Source organism: Phoenix dactylifera, chromosome 8 (assembly GCF_009389715.1).
Source record: "Phoenix dactylifera cultivar Barhee BC4 chromosome 8, palm_55x_up_171113_PBpolish2nd_filt_p, whole genome shotgun sequence".
NCBI classification, from domain to species: Eukaryota; Viridiplantae; Streptophyta; class Magnoliopsida; order Arecales; family Arecaceae; genus Phoenix; species Phoenix dactylifera.
The window spans coordinates 12657909-12685055 of NC_052399.1; the positions used below are offsets into that span (position 1 = coordinate 12657909).

The 27147-nt window shown below is 37.5% G+C and overlaps 1 protein-coding gene across 2 annotated transcripts; it reads right to left on the reverse strand.

Annotated features, from left to right (window-relative positions):
• Nucleotides 1-237: 237 nt before the first annotated feature.
• On the reverse strand, nucleotides 238-26282 carry LOC103716575 (ankyrin-1). Of its 2 annotated transcripts, none has more exons than XR_605546.3 (13): nucleotides 26140-26282; nucleotides 25947-26009; nucleotides 25683-25853; nucleotides 24278-24409; nucleotides 21638-21777; nucleotides 16191-16277; nucleotides 11690-11815; nucleotides 7244-7396; nucleotides 6867-6929; nucleotides 6315-6416; nucleotides 2386-2533; nucleotides 2202-2281; nucleotides 238-675 (listed from the first exon to the last, which is right to left on the reverse strand). XR_605546.3 is itself a non-coding variant. In XM_008804617.3 (13 exons), exons 1-13 carry the CDS (start codon nucleotides 26168-26170, stop codon nucleotides 621-623), a joined length of 1374 nt encoding a protein of 457 aa, XP_008802839.1. In that variant the 5' UTR covers nucleotides 26171-26282; the 3' UTR covers nucleotides 238-620. The 2 variants fall into 2 exon arrangements, 1 of the variants encoding a protein (XP_008802839.1); XM_008804617.3 differs by having other exon boundaries at nucleotides 2363-2533.
• Nucleotides 26283-27147: the final 865 nt, after the last annotated feature.

Below are 27147 nucleotides of genomic sequence, written 5' to 3' on the forward strand. Positions count from 1 at the left end.
AAGAGAAAAAAAACATTCTAAGAGACCCCATTACTAGGACCAAGGAGGATCGAATGTCTACATCCTTACCCTTGTGTGTGAACCCGTGTACGAACCTGACACTTAGGTCACAAGGGAGCAACTCAACCTTCACAACAGATCACTGAAGAGTCTTAATCTCATTCATCATCACAAACGGATAGTTTTTAAACATACAAGGCATTGTATCAAAAAATAAAACATCTATAAGACATCAAACAAAAGAATGGGCAAACATTTCTGAAAATTATATTATGAAGTCACATCCATACTTCCAGAAACATCACCACACCTACCCAATCACCCCAAAACACCCATGTCAAAAACCAAAGAGAGAGAAGAGTGGGGAGAGGAGGAAATCTAACTGCTAAAGATGGACTTATACATTCGCTACTTCCAAACAGATTTATAAACCACTCAGGCTTTTCACACATTCTATTCATGGTAATTTCAAGATGCCCATATTCCACCTCAAAAAGGGACACCTACAAGGACATAAAACAAAGGCAGATTTGTAAAAAGAAATTTCAAAAAAAGTGTGCATCAGAAGAAAAATACAGGAAGCCTTCACAATCCTAGCAGGTCCTCGCAGTTAAAAAATGTCATTGTTTTTGCTGGTCCGTGCCATGAAATTTCTTTCCAGCTTCGACAGCTTCCCTGATGAAGTGAAGAGGAAAAAGTAAATTTAAGGAACAAGAACCATCACGAGAAATATACTTATAACTGCCAAAGTTGCATGCAGAACCCTATATTTGAAACCTTTACAGTAGTTTTCGAAAGTCACTTAAGAGGTCAGAGTAAACTCAGAACATAGAACTGGGGTAATTGTCCATCCAACTGACCAAATCCGTGTGTAAACTTTATTACTAAATCGAAACTTTATAACTAAAGTGAAAGTGAAAAATAAAACAAATAGTATGATTATCCGTGCAGAATTTGGATTAAGTATAAACAGAAATGGAACCATATATAGAGCTTGAAATTTATGCTGGGTAAGGGTCTGGGGTGCTGGTATGAGCACTGTGAGGTGGCAAGTTTGAAGAACTGAATTGGTTTCATTGAAACAAGATATCTTTCCAGGCTGGAGTATTTCCAAAGTTATGAATAAGAAAGATTTAGGACAAAACACACAGTTGTAAGGATTTGAAACAATTGGTATGGTCAGCTAATGGTGCTATTTCCAAAAACACTTGCATATTATTGCATCCAGAAAGTATGGAAACATCCATGAAAGTTTTGAAAATGATAGATAACTGGTTGGGACAGTTTATGCAGTCCAGGATTAGGAATGACTGGCAACAGATTCAGAAACACCAACCTGAACAATTGGGATGAGGCTCGCTCGTCATGGTTGCACAATATGAATTAATGATATAATCCTGTCTTCCTTAAAAATGATGATTTTCTTTGGTGATAATAAAGATGATATAAGAAGACATCACATGGCAGAACAACTTTCTCCAGCAACTGCACCAATAGTAGCTTTATATCCTAATATTTACTTAGCAAGATTTTTAAAAGAACAATTATTTAACATTTCATCAAAAATAAATTTTATTATTGCATTATACAAGATTCAGTGAAAATTTTAATATTGAAAATAGCAGCTTGAAGGTCAAGAACTAGATCAATTTCTCAGACTTGTCAATAATACAGGGTTGTTGATCGGTCCGGTCAGCCCGAGCAGCCTAAAGACCTGACCCAGAAAAAAACATGCTCAGGTTGAATTCTTGTTTTAAGCCCAAAAGCCTGACTCAGCCCTGATTTTTAGGAAGCCCAAATAATTCCAGAATGGAATTTTGGTAGAAAAGGAATGGTGGCTTTGATCCATTCTAGGGCCAAAAATCCCGACTGGGGTTAGGCTCGGGTCCGGTACCCTGCACCTGGATGGGGCGAGCCAGGCTAGGGCCTGACATAAACTCCAGGCTGGTTTCAGTCCTAGGCATGAACTAGCGCATTGACACCCTAGAATCTTTTTCTTTTTTCTAATGATATAGTGGTTCTCATGTCATATTACTATGACTCCTTGTACGTGTGTTATTGGATAGAATATTGGAAACTGGATATAAAATAACAAAAAAATGTAACGGACTTTCAAACTACAAGCAAGATGCGCTTTCTGATTTTTCCTTTCTGGTCAGCAACAAAGGATGGCAAGCAAAAGAAACTACATCAAGCAGTACCTGAAAGCATTTATAAGTTCCTTGTTTTCAGGGTCAAGCTTCACACCTTCATAAAAGGCATTAGCTGCCTCATCAAACCGCTGGAATAAAAAGGATGGCATAAATATTCTGGCACAATAATTTGAACAAGCATAGTAAGAGGAATGGCAGAGATAACCTACTTGTAATAAACGCAATGCCGCACCTTCTCTATAGCAAGCCTTGGGCCAGTCTGGCCTCAGAGCTCTGCAAGCCTTGGCATCAGCCAAGGCGCACTCACCTTGTCCAAGACGTATCCAACAAAGGCTTCTATTTGAGAGCAAAGTAGCTTCATTGGGATCCAAATCAATAGCCTGTAATACAAAGAATTAATCTTTTCTACCATAACTCATTTTCATAGAAACAAAAAAATCCTATAATTCTGGGTCAGAGCAAGCGTTCTCATGTAGGGGGCCACCATTATACATAAGGCATTACTTTTTAACATAAATCTAGCTTCCTCCGCTATCTTCTTTTTAATTGTTCACCCTTCATCATCTTATTGTCTAGGTTAAAGTCATCTTCTTATATCTTTTCCTTAATCTTGCAACAGGATTTTACTGAAGTGGGGATGAGAACCTGTAATAAAAAACCACTCCTACAAAGATATAGGAAAAGAATGGACATTTGTGCAATTTTTGCTATCATTGTATTCATAATAACAACTAATCTTTAAAGATTGTATAAATCATTTTTGCAAGGGTGTCCACAGAATGGATATGAAGCCCACAGACAGAGACAATGACATGGATCTTGTGATGGGGATTGGGGAAGATATATCATGAAGCTGTCTGTAACTGTATCCCTGTAGTGCTGACGGAACTTGGACATGAGAGACATGCCCTGAGAGAGATGTACTGTAGGGGTGTTTGGGGGGTGAGGGTGGTGCGCATGGAGGGAGAGAGGCACTTTAGAATATCGCGAATTGGCAGGGACATTTGGTGCCAGAGTTTTGGAAGTAAAGAGGCAAGGAACCACCAAAGTGATTCAATCAAGATATGTGGACAAAAGAGGGAGAGAAAACTGTGCAGTGGCGAGGTGTGATGTAACATATGGTTCAAATCTTGCAGAGAGCATATTGATTTTCTCTCTCTTTACGCACATGGCAGCAAAACCTAAGTGAGCCCAGAGAAACCTGGGACTAATGGGCATATTCTTGCCCACCAAAATCCATAGGAGGATCCCTTAGGCACAGAACAAAACGTGCTTGGGAGGCACGAACAGCAGTGAACTGAAGTGGGGACCTGCACACGCGCTGAAAATATATGAAATAACAAAGGTCTCTTGGGCATCCCCAGCTCCACCACTGGTACAATGGAATTGTTCACCTTTCACCTTCTCTTGTTTTATTTAGTGGGGGTGAAGCAAGGCATACCTAATGGGAACTCTATATGCTCACCTAGAATGGTGCTGATGCAAGAAGAAAGAAGCAACGGCAAATATATGAAATAAAATGAAATGAACTGCTAACAACAGGAAAGAAAATAAGACTACTTAGGGGAATAAATAGCCAGAAAACAGTGACAATGCTTCTATATAACCTAATATGCATGCTATGAATAATTTAAGATGAGTTCAAACTCAAATTATTAAGGCAATCATAAAATTAGAATACCTGCAAATTCCAGCGAGAGACAAAAATTCAAAGAGTTCAAGCTTGGTGATCTTAGGTGGTGATCTTGAGGAACCTGAGATAGTTCCTCAAGATGCACCAAGATCATCCTGACCAATCTTGCGAAGCCACAGACACAGAAATTCAGCAAACAGCAACAGGTTTTTGGTCCACTTAGGTGGTGATCCAGAAAATAACTAAAAGGGGCTGTTCTAAGCTGATTAGGTGGAGGGATGACAGCAAGTTGCAAAAGGCCTGGAAAAAGGATAATCTTGGGACTGCACAGGCTGGTTAGTTTTTCAGGTTTAGATAGATTGAAGAAGGCATTACTGGGGATCAAAGGAATGACTGAACTCCAAAGAAAACAGCATGGTCCTGCAGAATGGCTGCTCCTGGCTGTTTCTGGACCAAATCAGGTCTGTTTCAGGTCTGCAGGCAGGCTGGCAGCAACCTGGTGAAGACCAACCGCTGGTAACAACAAAGCTGGTGGCTGTTTGCTACAGGATATGTCAACAACCTCAGGGTTCGGGTTTTCGACGTCCCGGTGAATCGGAAGGAAATGAGAGTCAGCAAGAAAGGCTCAAAGAATAAGGGGAGAAAGAAAGAAAAGAGAGGTCAGAGAAGATACAAGTCTTCTCAGACTCGCTCCAAAGGCCTCAAGCCAGCTTCATCCCGCATGAAGGAGGAGAAGACTGTGAAGAAGAAAGCAACATTCTTTTATTCATCATGGTATCCCTCTAAACAAACCCTATGGCCAACCACTTTCTATAGGTATAAGTGGCAAATTTAATCTAAGACCCTATTAACCATTATGTTTACTTAGCATCCCTAAGAAATTCATATGGTCCCTAGTCCCCAGAAATTATAACATAAGAGGGGTTCACCTAAAAGAAAATAATAAATGAACGAATCAAAACACTAAAATTGACTAAAACAAGATTAACACCAACTAAGAACTAGCATCTTCCAACCAAAGACTTGTGATCCTTTGTCAGTGCCTTTGGTTATGTCTTGAAGGTTCCATGATCAGCATGTGTGTGTGTGTGTGAGAGAGAGAGAGAGGGAGCACTCCCCACTGCTATAATGGCATTGATCACCTCATTTCACCTTTCTTGTTTTACTTAGCGGAGACCACGAGTATGTATGCAGGGTTGTGTGCATGCGCGTATTCATATTTCTGGTGCAGAGGGGCACATGGTCCCTTGGTCCCCCTACCTCCATCGCTGCTACAATAGCATTGATCAACTTATTCACCTAGTCTTGTTTTTAGTGGTGACAAGAGTGTGTATGCATGCGTGTGCATGCACACATGTTTATATATTTCTGGAGCCAGGGGAGCACATGGTTCCTCCAGCCCCTCAATCTCTACCACTGCTACAATGGCATTGATCACCTCATTTCACCTTTTCTCGTTCTATATTATGCTGACTACAATGCCATATTATCAAATAGGAATGACTCTCGAATAGATAGATCAAATAGATAGGAATTAAGAGATTGAATAAATCGAAGAGGATTATCTTGGACCGAGTGGCAACCAATTTACATATGATACTCTTCAAAGTATGAACAATTTGGCTAACGATATACATGCATTGTGGCTTAGCATGTAATTTTATCAAATAGTATCTGTCTTTTTAGGAACTATGATGACTTGACGTCTAGAAAATTAACAATAAAAGCTAATAAAGGATCAAAAAGTCATGAATATTAAATATCTGACAATTAAGATGCACAGTTCTGATACCATGGCTACATCTAGGTCTCAGAAGGAGAATATCTATTTTTCCTACTTTAAGTCCAATCCTTGAGTCTTTAGCAGCTATGGTTTTTGGGACGTCTTCTTGCGTCTAGGATATGATTTGAACATAATTAGCCATGTTGCCATAATTGTTCATTTATACTCTTCAACCTAATATAATAGTGGAATAATCTCTAGGACTGCATGTGCCAAATCACACTCTAGTAATGATAATTTTAATAAAGTTGTAATCTTTTATCTTCATATTTTTGTCTTTCCTTATATTTCCTCTGTTTGGCTTTTATGCTCACGGATTTTCATGACTTACAATTCATTCAGGTATCGTATAACATTGTTAGGGCGCAGGGCAGATATATCCAAATTTAACTACAAACTAATTCAACTCATACCAAACTCAAGCACAGGCAGGAGATGCGGCTCAAGCAGAAAACCAGGAGCTCGGCGCAAAAGGAGAGCAATTTAGGCTTCAAAAGACTCAACTGGCTTTTGAATCTTAGCGAGTGTATTTTGAATTCTCAGGGATCTGCAGCAATTTTATCCCTTCAGATGTCTTTATGCAGGCTACTGGTAATTGTATGCTGTGCAAGTTTCTGTAATTGGCTAGTGCTTCAGCTAGAGCACAAGTTATATCAATAACTCTTGCTTTAAGTAATTTGAATAAAACCAAACAACCATTTGAATGTGTAAGCACACATCTAGATTATCTTGCTAAAGGAGCTACCTGCGTATAAGCATCTACTGCCATTTGATAGTCTTTTCTTTTAAAGGCATCTTCGCCTCTTGCTTTAGCTTCCAGAGATTTCCTTTTTGCTTCAGGTGTCACCTGCACAAGTTAAGAATAATTTTAGCATGTCAAACACAAGTATTTGGGGAAAGCCTGATGCAAGATTTATCGGTTCATTCTACAAAGAGATTCTGATCAGCCATTATTAACCTGGAAAAAAGAAAAGCTTAAGCAACCATCGAATGATAATGTGACCATGCCTACTTTACAAAAATAACTGGCTTGCACGTCAATAAAGATCATAAGGAACATACAAAACCAATCAATTAAATACTTAATTTTTTGAAGTTTGAACTGCAAGCAAATAGATAAATTCATCAACAAATATACTAGCAGGAATGGTCTTGTTTATATTCTTTATAATTATCATTTATACTATAAAAGAATTTAAGATAATAATCCAATTAAATGGTGATAGAGAATTACACATGTTCATGTTATGCTAATAACTCATGGAAGAGCTAAAATAGTATAAAGTAGGAGTGTCACCTCAATAATCTCCGGTTTTTGTACATTGGCACCTTTTTGCAAGATAGCTTCCTTCGTATTTTCCTACAGGATGAACTTTGTTAGCAGAAACACAAGCACCAATGAACACATTGAGAGAGAGAAGAGAGAGCGAGTGTTTGGTGAAGTTGTCAACAAGTTTGAAAAGCCAACAAACTTTTCACTTTATATCATACAAAACCTAAAACTGAAGAATATAAGGTTGGAAAATAAGGAATTTTATGTTGCTTGAGTGTATGCATGGGAGCAAGAGAGAAACAGAGAGAAGAAAGAGACAGAGATTTAATGAAAACATAATTTTCAAATGCGCATAAGCTTCCAAATTCACATTACACGAAAACTAAGATTCATGGATGTACTTGTTCCTTCTTTGCCTCAGATTGCATGTATTCAATTATTCCATCAATGCTCCAGTTTGAAATATTCGGAACAGGAGATGTCAATGGAAAAAGAATCTCTACAACTCCACGGATACCTCTTAAAGCAGCAACTTGTATAGGCTTTAGACCATCCTGCATTGAAAACAGAAAGAAAGAAATAAAGAAAGCAGAAAATAGGACATAGTGTTCTTTATGAACATCCTCCCAATCTTAGCAAATACATGCTCAGGAAAAAAGCATCATAAGTGCCCCCTAATAAATCAGGTTGTTTGCAAAGGGAGTCCTACAGTTAACTGATGTCAACTTTTCTTCTTAACTGGGGTTGATTGCAAGATGAGAGTATCCACCCTTTGTTAATCCTTGGTAGCGGTGACCATAAGAAAATGTCTTGAATCATCAATAGCTGCTTGATAAATGGTGACAAAATTGAGGAGATGAAGTTGGAGAAGAAGGGAAAAATAGTCATTTAAACGTTTAACTCACTTTTAATGGCTATTGGGAAGGAGTGTTTGCAATTTATTCCTTATTTTGACAATATAGAACTGGCAGAACTTCTTATTTTGAATCGACTGAAATTTGTTGAGGGTGTGTACATAATTATCAAACAGTGCAGAGTTTATATGCAGTAATATTGAAGATAGAGAATAATGTGGAAAAATACGAAGGATACTTAAGTTACCTTTAGAAAAACTTTATAAAGTGATATTTTTAAATTTCATTCAGAATGCTGACTACATAGATGCAACTTCGCAGATTACAATTAAAATCAAAAAGCTGCATCCAAACTAACTACTAAACTAATTTGTGTCAACCTTAGAATCCTGCTTTCCAATTTCTACCCACTAAGGGTTACAAACATTTTGAATGCAAGCCTCTCCATTTACTTTGCCATGCTCCAGTCCAAGCCAGACCTTACATGTTCACAAGCCTTTAGTGATTGCTTTTCCACTTACCTTACCTACCATCTACTTGTGTCCAGGATCAGCATTTTCTGTAATTTGTTAAAACTTGATATTGGTTTTGTTTTGTTATGATGGCTTATGATTGCATTTAGAATATATGGTAAATCCAAGATGTCCAACAATTCCCACCCCTTTAAGAACATCACTCTTCTCAACTATTGATGTCATCTCACTGTCTAACAACAATGACACAAATGGTTAAAATAGCAATTAAATGATAAAGATTGATATTACCTGAAGCATCTTTTGATGAAAGCTAAGGATGTAAATTTAAACACCCATGAAGAACAACATTTCATCCATCTCTACTTTCCTCTCATGCAAGACCAGCGTATGCCGAACCGGCCCGTACCGGCCGGTACGGGCCGGTACAAACCGGTCCGGCTAGCTACCGGTACGGCGGAGCCGTGGAAACCGGTACAGGCCGGTTTCTTGCCGGAGACGAAGAAGACGAGGAGAAAAAGAGGGAGCGCGGGGAAGAGAGGGAGGGAGCCCACCTTCGGCCGCCATCGGACAGCCGCGGAGGGGTGTCGGAGGGGAAGAGCTTCCCGGTTCGTACCGCCTCCGCAGCGCCCCCGCGGGCTCCCCCGCCCCCCGCCGGCCTCCGCCGCCCCCCACCGGCCTCCGACGCCCCTCCGCGGCTCTCCGATGGCGGCCGAAGGTGGGCTCGCTCCCTCTCTTCCCCGCGCTCGCTCTGATTCTCTTCTTCTTCCCCGGTTCCGGCGGGGAAGAGCTTCCCGGTTCGTACCGCCCGGAGCACGGTACGAACCGGCCCGTACCGGTCCGGTAGGCAACCGGTACGCCTACCGGACCCGGTACGGTGAACCTTGTGCAAGACCATTTAAATCTGTTTATACAACATCATTATCTCAAACCCTTAAATTGTGAAACCATTCCCTTAACATTCCAATATATCCAAAAGCTTATCAGCTCCCTTGTTAATTAAAAAAAAATAACAAAATGATATTATATGAGAGATATAACCCCCATTTTTCATTAAGTGATGCCTTAAATTACTGTCATCCTTCTTCACACAAACAAGGGGGTAAGGGGTAGAGGAACTGTAAGAACAATGTAAATAATTATAATAATAGGTACACATTGTATACTAGATGATCCTCAGCTATGTTACAAGTTATCAGTACAATTATTTTGCAATTTGTTTCAAGTATGGAGGCTTTGTATGACTACATAATATTGCACTATGAGCAATATTAAATTTCTTATATACATACATACATATATCTATGCAAAACATGTATAACGAGCCATATAAACTGAGAGCTGACACCATTATTTGCATATTACAACATCTAAATTGCACAAAGCTAGAAAGGAAATGGTTTGGAGGTTTCACTTATGCATTCTAGGTATCAAGCATCCACACAGTTAATCATGGTCATTACATATTTTGGAAGTTTTATATTAGGGATGCAGTAGGGTGTAGAATGACAGAAAGTGATGGAGATAATGAGGTTCAGAGGATCATAAGCCCTACCAACCCCAAAAAACGGTGTCACCACCCTTGGAAGAATTGAGTATAGGTACATTGACGGATCAAAACTAAATAAAGATTGACACCAACTGGTCTGAGCATAAGAAATAGCAGACAAAGAATAGTTGTACCACCTGAAGTTGTTCATTAAGAAGTTATTCATTTAGCTAAAATGCCCTATTCCTGAAAACAATTAGATGAATGGTTAAATGTGCTTTTTAGTTAAGATGGGACTATAAAATACTCCTGAAATAACTCATAGTATGAATGATATGTTCCACCACAACATGCATGGCTTTAGCCACTAAGACAGAGTCTGGTAAGAGCAGAGCAAATTTGGTGGCTGAGTTAAACATGGAAGGGAGGAAAAGGGGGGAATATCTTTCCCTAAACCCTAGCAAGATGGTCAAGAACCAACAAGGAAGGGGCATAGCTATTTTGCCAGAAGGAACAGGGGAAGGAGGGTTGACCAAAGGAGGACGCAGGGGTTCTGCTAGATCCACAGCCTTCAATTGAGAAGGAAGTGGTGTTCCCCCAAAGCATGCACTAGTGATGGCTACATGAACAGAGTAAAGATCAGGTATAAGGCCAAAGAAAATCTAGCTGTGGAGTCAGAAATAAAGAGGTCTGGAGCAAAGAAATTTTTTTGCATAAACTGCAGTAAGAACAGAAAGAAACAGTAAAAATAGAAAATAGGCATAGCAGCATTACTAGATGGAGAAGGAAAGGATGAGGCCTTCAATTGTAGATGAAGGGAAGGGAAATTGCATCCAAGGATGCTGAGCAACATCGAGTATAAGATCAAGGCAGAGCTGTCCCACCAAAACTTGTGATATTACTCGTGCCACATTCAGTGGAAAATGCAGAGGAGGTAATTTTAGGACCTTCAGGGGCAAGGATGAAGCCAAGTCACTGGTGCAATTTGAGTTGTTGGTTGGGGTGATAAGGCCGGAAGGGATAAAGGTGGAAATAGAAAAGAAAACACAGTGGGGGAGGGTAATTTTAGGACCTAGTTAAGTTTGGTGTGAATAACTGGGGCTGGTTGGAATAAGAAAAAAGCCAATTCTAGCCCCTCACCCATGAATGCACCCCACCCCCAAAATAGTTAATTTAGGATAACAACATCTGATAGATTTATCATTCTCAGGTTAATCAAGCTATCAAATTTTTTGGCTGACATAAGATCAGTTCCTGAACGGATGGTGTCTAACTGGATCATGAAAGTGTCACATGCCAACTTGACTAACCATTTCAGAACCCACCATGAGATGGATCGAATGATAGCCAAATAAATGAAAATAAAAGGAGAAAACAAGAGAAATGAAGAGAAATGTACTCTAAAGGAGAGAAGAAAATGTATATGAATCATTTTATCAAATGAAAGAGACTTTATCCCTCATTCTTATAATACAGGTTTTAGGTATTAGTCTATGTGTTTGAAATTTCTCAGGTGAAACAAAAACATTTTTCTTTCATAAAGGTAGACAACCTTGCTTTCTGCAACATTGCAAAGAAAATATTCCCCTCAGGAAGAGTCTTTAGCGATACAAACCCTCATAAGATGTGGTGTAATATTTGTTCCTATGTTCCTCAATGCTTCAGAAAAAGAATATATAATGGGATAAAAAATATGCATAATCTTCTGAGTTTCACTTTTTGCATACGCATCATGGTTAATCAAAACAACTAGAAGTTTTGGTGTGAATGAAAAACTAGCTTTAATTTGACACTGATTTTATTGCTTGATGGTAACCATAATTTCATGTATAACAACTAGTCAACAACAATGACACACCATTGAACAGCTAAAACAATCATGTGTGATACTGAGGAAATAACAAAGAAAACATGTTACATAACTATTGAGTATATCAAATGCTGATCAAGTGCATTTCATGGATCTAAAATGGAGTAATAATATTCAATACGTCAATTTAAGCACATAAATAAAGACCTGAAGTAACCTACATCATCACAAATATTAGGATCTCCTCCAGCTTTTAATAAGCAATCAATAACTTCTATGCTTCCATTATCAGCAGCAACATGCAATGGAGTTGCTCCACCTGCATTAATATTTGGACTAGCACCTGCCTTCACAGAAGAAAAACATGAAGTTAGTAATTGAATAATTTACTTTGATCTTTTATGATTAAACATGTAAATGCAACAGAGAAAAAGTTTATGACAATATCCACTGACCTAGAACCAAAGAATGCACTGATACAACCAAAGAATGCACTGATACAACCAAGTTGCTAATATCACTCTTCCAGAAGGACACAGAAGTGAAAATGAAGAATAGAAAAATAAAAAAGTTTGGTACAAATAACCAACTGGCTAAATACTAACTAATCAAGCATGAACATATGGCATCAGCTGTTTAAAGGATGATTCTTATTTAGTTTTGTTCATTGCCTGACATAGAGTAAATTCTATATTCAATCCTAGGTACCAAGCATACCATGTGATCCTCACCATCTACTCAGCTCCATTTGCTGCACCCTCCACAAGGGCTTCCAGAGCCACAATTGCTGCACCATGTACTTCATGTTAAACAGCCTAAACATGTGGCTGTTGCTGGTTAGTGACGATGAACCTGCTGGTCTGGTTCAGGACTGCAGGGACAAATTGACACAGGACAACTTTACCATATCCATTATCCCAATAACAGCAGTAGAGAGGCCTTTCAGCCCCTAACTGATGTAGGTTTCTGTCATGTCCAAGTCTTGCAAACTATCTTCTCTTATTGTATATCTGCAAGCTGGTTCATTTTTTTAGACCTTTCTTGTATCTGAATCTACTGTTTGAGATCCACTATATTGGAAAATTGTGATACCAATTGGCAGATTTAGATCACAAAGCTTATTGTAAATCTTGAAGGTGGATCATTTTTTAAAACTGTTCTTGTATCACAAAGTAGAAAAGGCACATTCACAGAAAAAGGTGGATTGTGCCAATATCTTTTACTGCAACCAGTGTCTACCGAATTGGCATGGGACCGGGTCAATTCGGCTGTGGAATTCGAAACCTGCCCCGAACCGGTTCCCCCCTCCCCCTTCCTTTTTAAGGGGTGGGAAGGCCGGAGAAGGCTTCCCAAGTCTTCTCGAGCCTTCACGGTTTTTTCAACCCCGCCCCCCTTCTCTCGGGCCAAAAATCACATTGATTTGAACGATTCAAGGAGGATCCAACCCAAAACAAGGTATGTTTCCCCTCTCCTACCTCATTTCCTCCTCTCTCTTTTTCAACGCAGAAAAATGCCAAGAAATTTCCAAAATAAAGGGAGGCCGTGCCAAAATTTTCGATGTTGGCATGATTTCATGATATGCTGTAAATTTATGGATGATCCACACAATCTATCCTACTAAAATCTTTATATTTTGTATCTCACTAATTAATTTTAGGATATTTCATATTGCTTCTTCTAGCATGCAACATCTCACTAATCATTTTATATTTTGCATCACTCTAAAACATCAAGAGGCATCATTTAGGATGTATCGGGATCATAGAAACATCAAATTATACTTTAAATCATTGAAAAATTTGAAAAACATTGAATAGCATTAATTCAAACTCAAAAAACATTGAAAAAAAAATCCGGTTTGGCGGACCTTGATTGCAACAAACAGATTTCCGATGGAACCAAAAAGTAGAACCATTCCACCCATCTAGATAATATTTTGCAGCTATTGGCTATTGAAAAAGAACAACAGAGAACTACGGACTAATTCAAAGAATCCAAACATTAGATGTGTTCTTTAACCAAGAATCAAAACATATTAATATATGATTTTAATTTCCAACAAAGGGATTGAGATCTTTTACTGAAAAAGATTTAAAAACCATTAAAATATTTGAAAATGAGTAAAAAAGAAAGGGTAATATATGCCATATTATATGGAATAGCCTTGTTGTGCTTGAAGCACAAACTCATATATCAAGGTACAGGTGCATAGAGATGGCCAGGTAGTATGGTACACACCATATCTCATGCTATATTGACAAGGTCACTCCAGATTTTTCTTTTGCCTTTTTCTTGTGTTTTATTATTTTTATGCTATTTTTGCAGAAATATGATGAGTGTACTGATTTAAATCTACCTACAACATGTAGCTACATTATTTCTTCAATTCCATATCATTTATCATTGGATTTTTGATAAACTTTTAAAAAAAAGTCGGGGAGGGAGACCATCACCAAGCTAGAAGCTTACTTATAGCTCAAATCTGCTGATCCAAACTCCTAATTGAGAGATCCCTCATTGTTCTCACCTCAACACTCCCTCTGCTTGGTTATTCCCATATTCAAATGGTGAGAAACACCAAAAAGAAGGCGGCGGTTTCAAAAGGTTTCTTGATTGGTACCAAATGGTACGAATTGGTTCGGGTCGATCTGCCCAATTCCATGAAACCAACATGTACCGGCCCCAATAGTACTGAGAGCCAGTTAGTACAGGACCAGCACAAGTGAAATCCAATCCTTGTCTTCAAGCTAATAAAAGCAACTAAAATTTCAAAAATATATTAGAAAACAAGGTGTTTAGTCATATCATATTAATCTAACATACATTACATGTGTCCATATGCTAGTATGTGCAGAAAACTAATCTATACTATATATAAAGCACAAATAAAAAATTTCTGTCTATAGGACATCACAACCTTTGAATCTAATTGAAGAAATTGTAATTATTTTAATTACTCTTAAACGACTCCAAATATGACTAAAGTTCCAAAAATCAGAAGAAAATTGTCACTATACATTATAATTTAGCTTTCAGCAGCTCTTCTACTCAGGAACTGTTCGAATTTCACTGGGTGTGAGATATCAATTATAGATCTCAAATATTCCTTCTAAATGAATACAATATCATGAAATTTGGTATTTCTGCAAAAAAGTTATGCCTTCTAAAAGGTCGCGGCCATGCAGTCAAACTTCAATCTTTTGATTTTATAGATCTCCAAATCTTACCATATATAGCACACGGCCCCCCTATATGCTCTCCAATGGCCCCTTCCGCTCAGCCATATAAGTCAGCCTCTCCTAAACTTGATGCATATGAGATAATAAAGATCTCAGTATGTACAGGTGGGCCTTCCTAAGACCGCAACTTGCAAGATATATAAATAGAGTTCTTTTGAAGACTAATGTCTCGATATTACTCACTTCGGTCTCAACTTTAATTGACAAATTTTGCTATATAACTTATAATTGTTTAGTTGCAGACCAAGGCGATCCATTTTTTCCTACCAAAATTTGTATTGGTATTCAAAATTTCATCAACATTTTGGGTTAGTTATTTATCTTGGGAAGACATGCATTTCATTAGTGCATCCTTTAACAGAAGTAATAATATTGTTTCTACATTCTCCATATGAAATTGTTCTAGATGATGACTATTGACATCCACTAAGGGGCTGTTTAGAGCCCTATAGGTGGTGCTGCAATGCAACTTGAGTTGCAGGCAGTCCACCTACAGGGACTCTGTTTACACCACATCCTTGTTCAAACCAACATGTGGGAGACATGTGCCTAATTGGCCACGTGATGGAGTGAGAATTGACATAATGGGTTTCAGGAGAACATCCCAAGAGCGAAGACCAAATGGACATCGTATGGTAGCTGACAAGCACACCAAAGGTTGAATACAAAAGAATGACCAAGAGGGCACCAATATAAAGTAGGCCGAATGAAGATACAATAAGGATTTCAGCTAACTAAATATGTCAATCGGTCTGACAAGTAGTAAAGATTAGTTTGCTCTGACAGACATGCGCAGTGGGAGGACAGTTGGCATCAGTTACCAGAACTGCCAGGAGTTGAGGCCTGACATGGGTGGTAACTATCAAAGTGGGTAGTTATTATGTTTCGTATAAATAAGTGAAATTTGTACTTTGTAAGAATCTTTCAACAAAATTTGTACTTTGTAAGAATCTTTCAACAATCCAATCAACACATTTTATTTTAGCTTACCACTTTTTACCTTAGGAGTAGTGTCAACTTAGATCTCTACTACCATAGCCCAAGCGACATCCCTATCCATATCCCAATCCATCTCTTTTGAACGTGATGTGACGATAGCGAAAGGGGGTGTTTTTATTAAAAATGAGACTGCAACAAGCAAAAGGGAGATGAGAACGGACAAGAAAATTTTGGAAGAACTAGTGGTCATGCGTACGTTCCAGCCTAGTCCTATTTTTCTCTATTTAGCAGAAGAAAGATTAAAGTAAGAAGAAAGGCATTAGAATTTAAAGGCCAGCTTGTTTAGTGGGGCTAAATCTTTCACATTATCATAGCAAGATGATGCCTTTTGACCATATAATATATTCATGCAAAGCAAAGATTTGAAAGAAAAACAACACATTTCTAGTTGCCACCTTCATCAGATGTAGATCTCCAACAGCAAAAAACAACATAAACCTCTAACAAGTGCATGCCATTGATTACTTAGAGTGAGTTCACATACCTGAATTAATAATTCTAGACATGGATGCGATGCAGCTGCAACAGCTGACAACAATGGAGTAATATTATCATCTGTTTCAGCATTCGGCTGCAAAAGTTAAGATAGAAAGTGTAAGTTAAAAGATGAATTTGCTTAGACAAAAGAAGACTGAAAAAAATGTGAGGAAGAAGAAACATCGCACATAAAAAAAATGTACCAAATACTCTAACTCTCTAAGTGTGCTAGACTTATTTATTGGGAGGTTGTCATAAGGATTTTCCTTTTCTTATTTAAGCCATAAAGTAGCGTATATTTGCAATTAGGCTTTGATTGGACTGGGATAAATTAAATTTCTGTCATAGACCATTGCAGCTATATTGGTCCATAGAGCAAGTTAAAGTGGACTAGAAGCTAAAGATGGAATGAAAGTCATGAAGGACTAACTGCTTCAATACAAGTAATAGGGAAGAAAACTACTAAGAATCACATATCACTCAAAATCATGGTTCACAGTATCAATTTCAGTACCCTATACCGATACCATGCTAGTGCACTGCTGGTATATGTCGGTTTACGGTACCAACACTCGATATGCCCCCTATACTAAGTATAGGTTCACCATCTGAACAGTACAGCCGATACAAAGTGGTATGGCGAATCATGCTCAAGAACAGTAGCATTTATCAATTATTCAACATGTAGAAATATAAATAGATGGAGACAAAAAAAATCTAATTATTTTTATTCGCCAATTAATTAGAATGAGATAATTAAGATTCATACAGAATTGGTTTTTATTTGAAATTTAAGGATCGGAAGGAAATAATTAGCTATCCATTTGAGATCTGGACTATTGACTAACTGTGAACATTATTTTGCACATAAATGGGAAACAAGAACATCATCCAATATAAAAAAAGTGTTAGGGTAGTTTTACAAAAGGCAAGGATGCAGATCATTTCCTTAGAGAAACAAGAAGTTATTTTCCTACGAATCCCTTCTACTTCATGTGAAAACCACTTTTAAGAGGCCAATACTCATCACAGAGATTTATCTTTTGCTTTTCTTCTCTTTTTACAGAAGAGGAGATACATGAATATGTTTTAGAATAAGAAACTTCAGCTAAGGGGGAAATGGAGATCTAAATTTAACCTTTTGTGGTTGCTATTGGTCTAAATTTACATGGAGGTATATTTGACCAAAAGCTGAACATGGATATTAAGTTTTGACTTGTGAAAAAATACCACTTTAATGCAAGCACCAAGCAAGTCAACTACTGCACATGAGCAGGGACAGAACCTGGAATTCTAGGATGGGGGATATTCCTTAGATATAAATCACAATCTTGTTCTAATACAAACATACGTCAAATATAAATTTTTAAAATGTCAATTCAAATATATACATTCATCAACATTACCTTCCATTCATAGAATATGTTGCAGTTACAATTTTTTCAATTACAATTTCGTTGTGCATTATAATCATCCTCCACATTTTCTCAAGGTTTGAAATCATTGCCTGGTTGTCTCATTATAGTTCAACAAAATATAAAATGTAGTATTTTGAACAACCAACAGGATATAGATTTTTTTATCAAAAAAACCAAAATCAGTTATATCATACTATCTGATTCCACTTTACATCGACATACAAAGAGGCAAGTATTTCAAGAGGCAACATTAGGTACCCTAAAAAAATCCATGGTCTTGTAGGATGAAAGGGCACCATCTTTAAAGGGCTACAACCACCCAAATATTGCAATATTTCATGAATGATGCAAAGCAATCAATTAACTTATAGATAAATTATGAAATGAAAAAAATAAAAGGAAGAACAAGGATTGATGCCTGCTATTTTGAGAGGTAGTAGACAATGGCTAAACCTTAGGGATGGTAGGGACACCAGTTCTTTACATGCATTTAGTCCTTTGACCTTTTTGAGATATAAAGCAAAGCAGCATTTGTCTGGATCATGCTTGTCCGGGGAAATGAACAAAAGGGATTAGGTGGTAAGTTTAGGGAATTGATGGGTGATGAGATACAGTAAAATAAAGCAAGGCTTCGAACTATTGATGGCTGGAGTTGGGGGGAGCAGGGAAATGGTACCCCTCTATGTTGTTTTCCATTCAAAATGAAGTGGACTAATAAGGTTTTGGATAAAATGAAAAATCTAATTACATATTTTTGATTTTTTCTTTTTAATAGATAATGCCTGTGGGCCGTTCCACTGAGACGAAAAGAGGAGAGAAATGGCAGGAAGCATGTCAAGGGACCTTAAGAAATGGTGTGCTAGGGGGTTGTTTGGGTCCATTTCTGCTGCCAAAAGCACAAGGACTATGGGCATCTTCTACAGGCCAAGGGGGAACATGCCCCCAAGCCCCGCCCCCCACCCCCCATGCTCTGCGACTGTACAGCAGAGTACCGCAAAACTTCAAGCATCTCAATTCCCTTATCTTAAAAGTTAGAAATTAATCATTCATATTGTCTTTGTATTTTCCAAGTATTGTCGGTTATTTAACACATAAAATCCACATCCATATTATCCCCTTCGTATGAGGAAATCTAGGCACAACTTAGGTCAAATGGCTTTTACTAAAAAATTTATGGAGTCAATTATTTTGAGAGATTCTCATTATAGGCCACATTGAAATCAGTATGGTTATTATCATTCTGCAGCAAACCTAAAATAATCCTCTTGCAACTTAGATGTCAAATATGCACTTCCTCATTTTCAAATAGTAAAACATCCATAGAGTCTATGTGGATCCTCCTACCAGATTTTCTCCAGCTTTCTATCTAGTATTTCAATTGAAGAAATTCATGAGCAGTCTTGAGTAGTCCTTGTATGCTTGGCCCAATTCTATTCACAAGAAGTCAAGATCACCCTTTCCAGTTATTAAAGGACTACCTAGGGACATATGGTTCCCATTGTCTATGTAAATGATATCATATTTAGAAGATGCTATTCTGAAAGTTCTGCGACACTGATTGAAAATAAAACCTTGGAACAATGCCACTATGTTCTTGGCAATAAAGTACCAAATTTGAATGAAGATGAGCTAATATCTTGCTTGAAATATGTATTGGTTTTGCAACAGCAAAACAACTTTTTGGGATGCAAAGCTACTATCTCTTAGGGAAAGCACCTTGACATATGCTTGACTGATATAACTCCATTTTATGAAAGTGGCCAACAAGTTAATGAGTAGCCATTCGTTCTCAACTAGAAGTAATATATCAAATTTTTGAAAGGTTCTCCCAAAGGAAACATATTGTACTGCCACAAGGACATTTTAATGTTTAGAACAAAGTAAAGCAGATAAGACAGATCATCTTTCTGTACATTGGGATCAGGGTGCTAGTGCATGAAACAGTTGATGGTTGCTTATTTTACCACAGAGGCTAAGTATGAAGCTACTGCTTACAAGTACATGCGAGCTGATGTGTACATGTAAGCTGATGGGACCTTGAAATTGATTTTGCTGAAACCATTCCATCTCTATGCAGCAATATACCTACTATATACACTGCTAGATCCCTAACCACATAAAAGGCCAAAATCGTAAAGGTCTTTATTTTCTATAAGGAAAGGTGGTTAATCACAAGATATCCATAAAACTTGTTAAGTTGAAGTCTAATTGACAGATGAACTCACTGTGAAATCAATATACATGCTCCAACTACAGTTGAGATATAATTTTTTGAAGATTTTGAAGAATCTAGGATCCACGAGACTTTAGTTTGATTCGAAAAGATATTGATGATTTTTCAGAAGACTCAATGAGACTTGTTCGAAATTTGTAGGCTGATTGACTCTTGTAGATTAATCTTTGTAATTGAGGCCCATAAATATTTTGTGTCTAGTTTGTAGGTAGAAGGACTCAATATCTGTGGCAATGCAGAAAATGGTTTGACATCATTAAGTGATACAAGCACCACCTCATTATCGAACACCTCCATGGAGAAGGTCGCCATCCCGATACTGTGGGCCAAACGTGTCAATGATCCCTGCAAACTCAAGACCACCCCACCCCCCACCCCTCTCCCCCAGCCAAGTCGCTCTAGTTCCATTGTTGAATATTTTCGCATCTCATATCATTTTGATGGATTAGAATCTCAAGGTCAAAAGTCTCTAGCTAAACTAGTTACAGAAGAAGTCTTACTAAAGATAAATCCTAGAAGAATGCTTATTGTATAGGCGGTCCACCCTCTGTGACCCTAGGGAGAACTAATAAGTTGTTACCGTTTCCCTATAATTCATTGTCATGTTTATGAAGCCTTATTATAGTGTCCTTAGTAGTGTTATTTTTCTTTATTGACAATGCTCTCTGATGATTGGCAGCTCACTGTAAGGCAAGTCTTGGGCCTTAGGGGTCATCGAGGCGGCTATCATGACCTCGAGACCACGACCTCCACGGAGGTGTTAGATAATGAGGTGGTGCCGCCAACATGCAATCAAGCCTACAATGCATCACTATAGAGATATTGAGTCCATGTACCCTTGCACTCTTGTACTCTATTCCTCACAAATTTTTGACCCAAGAAAAAAACTTGAGCAATGTAATAATTTCTTTTCTTTTACTAGTTAGGCCATACGTATGCACTTAAGAAGGTACATAAACAAGACCCTAGTTTGAGCGGTCAGGGTGTTAGGCAATTCAAGATGGCCCTTTGCAACCTCTTTCAACTAACTAGAAGAGAAGATTTTTGTGTCATGTTTTAAAAATCAATAATAAAATAGCTACACTAATATTGTTGTTTTAATAACAATATTTATATGGCATTCATTTTTTTACAAAAGTTCATTTTTCTTTTCATTGTTCGGTATTACTATTTGTTCAGATATTATCAGTGGAATAACTTACTTCTCTGATAACCCAAAAATACATGCAAGGACTATGAACGTTCAAAACTCTTTAATTTTAATCAAGGTTTCAAATAATAACCTTCTAAGTGTCCCTCTATAGCACAAAAGATACCTTTGGATTAGCACTTTTTGGGTGAGGTCATAGGTTGTCACAAATGATATCAAAAATAACCCAACCCATCACCCATATGGCTAAGAGACATTGTAGCACGCGCCTATTTGCAGCTGACCATGGGCCAATCATGGTATTTGGTGTTTGGACTCTTCCCCTGCCAAGAAACTAAAGCTTAACCCGTGAAGGCATGTATTTAGCCTCACAATGAATTTGTGTTGGGGAGGTCTTGGATACTTAAGAAGGGCCAAGGAACCCAACTAATAATATTTTAGCTTGCGCTTTTTCGGTGAGGTCATGTGTCATAACAAGTTGGACTAAAATGTTCTAATGATAAACGCACAAACACAAATTCATACACCTATATATACAAGCATGTGACTAGATACACATACATATATATATAAAGACATATAATATAAACATATTGTAACAATCATAAAAACAGTGAGGTGGAATAAAATTTAGTGGTCTATATCCAGCTTACATTAGCATGGTGTTCTAACAAAACTTTGACAGCATCTTGTTGTCCATGACCAGCAGCCCATATTAGGGGAGTACCAGCATCACTTTGTGATTCCACATCAACCCCTTTGGAAAGCAGAAGTCTCAACAGCTCAATGTTTCCTGCATACATATAGTAAAATACAATAAGGAAGTCATGTAATAGATTATAAAAGAAACGAAAGAACTGAAATGATGAAGTTATAAAAGTAGGGGGTTGAACTAAGACCCTTCAGAAAAGCAACCTTCAAAGCAAGGTGATAAGATTAAGAAGAATATATACACGTACATACGTATATACATACATAAAAATGCCCACCTATAAAAGCTCATCTAACGAAGAATCCTCCCAAAAGTTATGGGTATTTGAATACCTTTACATTACTCTCATTCAGTTATTCTTTATTTCCCTCGTCACCACCTATGTAAGTTGAATCAACTCTTCTTGCCAATGTCCTTTATAGCCTAAACTATGCAAGGAACACTTGGAAATAGTTTTAGGGGCAAACCTTGACTATAATTAATGCACCATAGACCAAGGTAGGCCTACATATGAAAACCTGAAATGAAATCCAGCCACTCTTTGGACCATAGGCCTGACCTGAGCTTGCTCGAAAGATTAACTTTTTGACAACTTCACTCTGAATTTGCAACAAATAGATATTAATTCTCAAAAGAACTAAAATAATTATAAATCCATGGCTACCTTTCAGTGCCCTTCTCATTCCAAACCCATAACTGATATTGTCCCAATCACGCTCCTGTACCCCCCCTTCCTATCATCTCATTCCATCCCTTGCCATCATTTGGATTACTATCCACCTAGGCACATTGTCCTCTCCAATGAGTGGAAATCCAACTGGACCACCACTAGACCACCGCAAGCTGCCACCAACAGTCGGCCAAGCCATCTCTCTCTCTCTCTCTCTCTCTCTCTCTCTCTCTCTCTCTGTGTGTGTGTGTGTGTGTGTGCACGCGCGTGCTAGATACCTACCTACACTCCTGCCTCTAATGGAACAATGAATAACTCCACATAAAACCGAATTTATCAAGATGGAAAACAGCCTAAACCTCTACCCAAATTTCACATATATGCTTTAAGAACCTTGGGAATGGTTGTAAGGATCTAAACGCATCCCAGCCCTCTATTCCAAATTTCACATATATGCTTTAAGAATTGTTGGGAATGAGTTCAAGGATCTAAATTACATCCTAGCCTGAACAAGGCTTTGTCATGGAAAAATTACACAATGTAGTATTACATTTTCAAATCACCAGATTCCAATATCGACTTGAGAATCCAACCATAAAGATGTGGTCCTCTTATCATGAAAAGGAAAGCCCTATGGTTAAAGCCTTTCAAAGTCTTACTACTATAAATTTAAGCAGTTCTCCAACAGCCATGACCAAAAGTACAGCCAAAAGCAAAATGCACAATCCAATGTCTAGGGTGTATATATTCCACAATTATCTTGACTAAAGTAGTTTGTTCGGAAAATTATATGTTCATCTAGATAGAGTGATCTAGAGCCTGAATAGCATAAAATATAAGCGTATCATACCACAAAAGAATGCAGATAGATAGATGCATAACAAGAATTATTGTAGATGTGCCTTTTGATCACAATTTAATTATGTTGCACTCTCTCATAATAAAACTGTCAAAGAATGAGACTTACAGGATATGTTGCAATTCTTATTCCATGAATTCTGGCTCCTTTCTTTACATGATAAGAAAGTAAGAAAAATGCCTCACAAATATATGGTCACATCCCCACAATACACAAATTTATAGAATAAAGCATTGTATTAAATCAAACCACCATGAGTCTACTTATCCTAAGTTGGACTTGCATGAAATGGAATGTTTGTGAGAACATATTTACCGTGAGTGTACTAACCAAAAGCATAAGTTTTTGGCTTGAAAAAGATCAACTTGGAAAACCATAATTCCAGTGCATACAAAAGATATCTTTATTTTCTCACTAAATGCAATATATATAAAACATGATCTTCCAAGAATTTCTTCAACAAGGAGAAAAGAAAAGCAATGGTCCTTGACCTCAAAAAAGACATACTCGGAAACCAGAATTCCAAACTGTATAAGAGAAGATTTCTCTCTTTCTTTTCTTTTGTGTGTGCGCATGTTGTTCTTTGGTGATTGGGTTTAATATCAACCACACAAGACACGTAATCCCTTAGATTTTTTTTCCCTTGGAAGTAAGGATCACAACTTGTTTTGCTATAGCATGCAAAGTTTTTTTGATTTCCATGCACTGGAATATATATATGTATATGTATATGTATGTATGTACGAGTATATATATATATATATATATATATATATATATATATATATATATATATATATATATATATATATATATGAATGCTGGAGCATCCCAAAACAAGGGAAAAAATGAGAACTCATTTTATATTCCAATATTTGGTAATAACGACTTGTTTCTACTATAAACTAGCATCGCAGCCTCAATTGAAGGGCACTCCATTAATATGAGATGTCGTAATCTAATAAGTTCTGCATGTACATAAATAAATGTCATGCTGAAATAACCCCAAACAGATTTAATATCTAATCTTTGTTCATGGAAAGGGACCAGACCTATTCCGGCAGCATGGTGCAGAGCAGTGGCGCCTAGTTCACTGGAAGCAGATGGATCTGCCCCTTGCTCAAGAAGATACTTTGCAGTGAGAAAGTGCCCTTGTCGAGAAGCATGAATAAGAGGAGTCTCTCCTGTCAGGCAATCATGAATATTATGTTTATAAGGTCCTCATTTTACCCATTAACATGAAAGAGTAATAGCAAACCTTACAACATAATTTTGATTACAATAAAGAAGAGATAGTCATAGGCAAGACAAGACATTATCAAGAAGGAAAACCAAATTGCCAAAAAGAGAACATAAGGTTAAAACACCATTTTATAAGCAAGATTTTCAAAGCAGGAAGCACACTAAAGTCACAGGTATGGCTCAACTTACTAATATTCTGAATTTAAAGCAACTCCATCCTAATTGCATCTGATACAAACAGAAATGTATGCTGTTGGTATATGTATTATGTGTAATAGTAATACTGTATTAGTGAATTAATAAATAATCAATATGTAGATATAGGAACACAGAGTTAGTATATGGACAGCAACACGGGTTTACAAGATCAAATTATACAACATTAAGCATTCAACATGCCAAATCAAGGAAGGAGAAAAAATAAAAAATAAAAAAGAAAAAAGGAAAAAGAACACTCCAACTCCACAGCAACTAACAAGGAGGATATGTAGAAACAAAGATGAGATAGTTGTCTCCAACATGCAAGGAGAAAATTTGGAACCCAAAGCACATACCTTCCCACCTCCCAATCCTTAAGAAAAGAAGTAGCTCATAAAATGAGAAATCCCAAATAAAAATGTCTCAAGAATAATTCAAATAAAACAAATTTCCAGCAGTTTTATGGACTGGAATAGGACATATAGGCATTTCTGTATGTCTGGAGATCTTATCGCCTGAAAAGATCTTCTCAGAATTGGCTTCCTATTAGGATAGAAACAGAAGCCAAAGAGGTGAGGAAGAGACAAGGACGCCAATCATATAGTAACTTGGTTAGTTGTGATTGCCTCCTTGGACTCCTTCTCCCAGGATTTCAGCATATTTAACACTAAAATTCCCTGCTTGAAAACCATTGAAACAGACCTGAAATTATGCCCAGAGATCATAAGTCATGATGCTCACTAATTTTAGACATTCTTGAGATGTTCAAGTCTTAGTAGTTAGTCCTTTGAGTACTCTTTAAGGTTCTGTCCTTTCCATAGTAACATTCCAACCATATCGCATCTTTTTACTCTCACTTAATCATCAGAACTCGAAATTCCCAAGGTTTCTTTTAAAAGTATGTTTCTGATAGAGAAGAAGCACAAGGGATTCATAAAGCCCATACCTTTCAATTTGATCTAACTAGCATTCCAACAAATACGAGAGCTTACTAACGTTCAGAAAATGAAGTCATACCATCATCATCCCTCATATTGACATCAAGCTTCAACTCCTCGAGCAAGTACTTGCAAACCTCGGTCCTCCCCTCCCTGGCCGCAAAGTGGAGCGCCGTCCTCTTATTCGCATCCTTCACGTCAGCCACCGTCTTCGCCAGCCCCTTCCCTTCATCTAGCTGCATTGCCAGCGCTATAACAATACCAAAAGCATCAAGAGATGACCAATAAAATTCAGAAAAATCAGAAACGCTTCTACCATAGGGAAAAAAGAAGCCCAACTCACTCTTGAAGAGATCGAGGTTCCCCGTGCGAGCAGCATCTAGAAATTTCTGAACTTTCTGCCTTACTGAGATCAAAAGCGATAAACTTTAGGAAGAAAAAACAGGTCAAATAGGAAAAAAAGGAAAAAAATCGGAAGAGAGAGATAAAAAATCGCGTAAAAAGAAGATCTTTTCTTGAGGGGAAAACCACGAGACCTGACAAGGCTGCTGAAGCATCGGACGCCATTGCTGATTCGGGCTGTTCTCCGAGGGAGCAGTCGTGGGGTTTTAAGCGTTTGCTTCCAAGAGCTGAAAGAGAGTCTCTTGGGGATGCCTCGAAGAAGACCGAAACGGCTCTAGAAAAGACCCGAGAAGGGTTTTATTTCAGCCTGGAGAAGATTACGACCGTTGGATTTCCATCTAGAATAGACCGTTTTTAAATTATGCAAAGCCTGAGCTCAGACGCAGCCCATTTGCACCCCTAGGATAAATGTACATGTTTGCAACTTGTTAGTGGGGAAAGAGATGGTTGTGGTTGAAGTAGAACAAGTTTAAATCAGAGGATATTTGCAAGGATTCATGTAGTGGTGAAATGAGAATGTTGGATAACATTCAATACTCTCTCATGCATTGCACAATAACCCTAAGGCTGTGCTTGGAAGAGTAGAAGTGGAATAATTTCTTCCTTGCCATACTCCATGAATTGATGGAATAAACCCAAATATTGTTTGATAAGAATCTGTTATTATTCCCAAGGTTTTGCCTGAACGAAATTTGGATGGAAGACTGGAATAAGGAGATTCAAAAGTAATTATATAAATTGGACAAAATTGCCTTGTCTATTGGAAGACAATTGGATTGAAGGCCAAATATATTATTGTTATATTCAGTGGTACATCAAAGATAGTATTGTTTTATATCAAAAATTCATATTTTAAATATAGTTGGAATGAATATTAAAATAATAAATGTCAAAAAATAAATACACTAGTTAATGATTGAATGCCAAATATGCTGTTGTTATGTTCTTTGTGCTACATTAATGAAAATATTATTTGATAATATTGTTAGCTATAATATATTAAAAATAAATATTAAAATAATATATTCATTAATTAAATGCCAACATGTTATTCTTATACTTTTGTGCCGCATGTGCCGTGGAACAAAGAACAAGCAATGCTCTTAGGGTTGTGATTTGGAGATAGTAGATTTGGGAGAGTC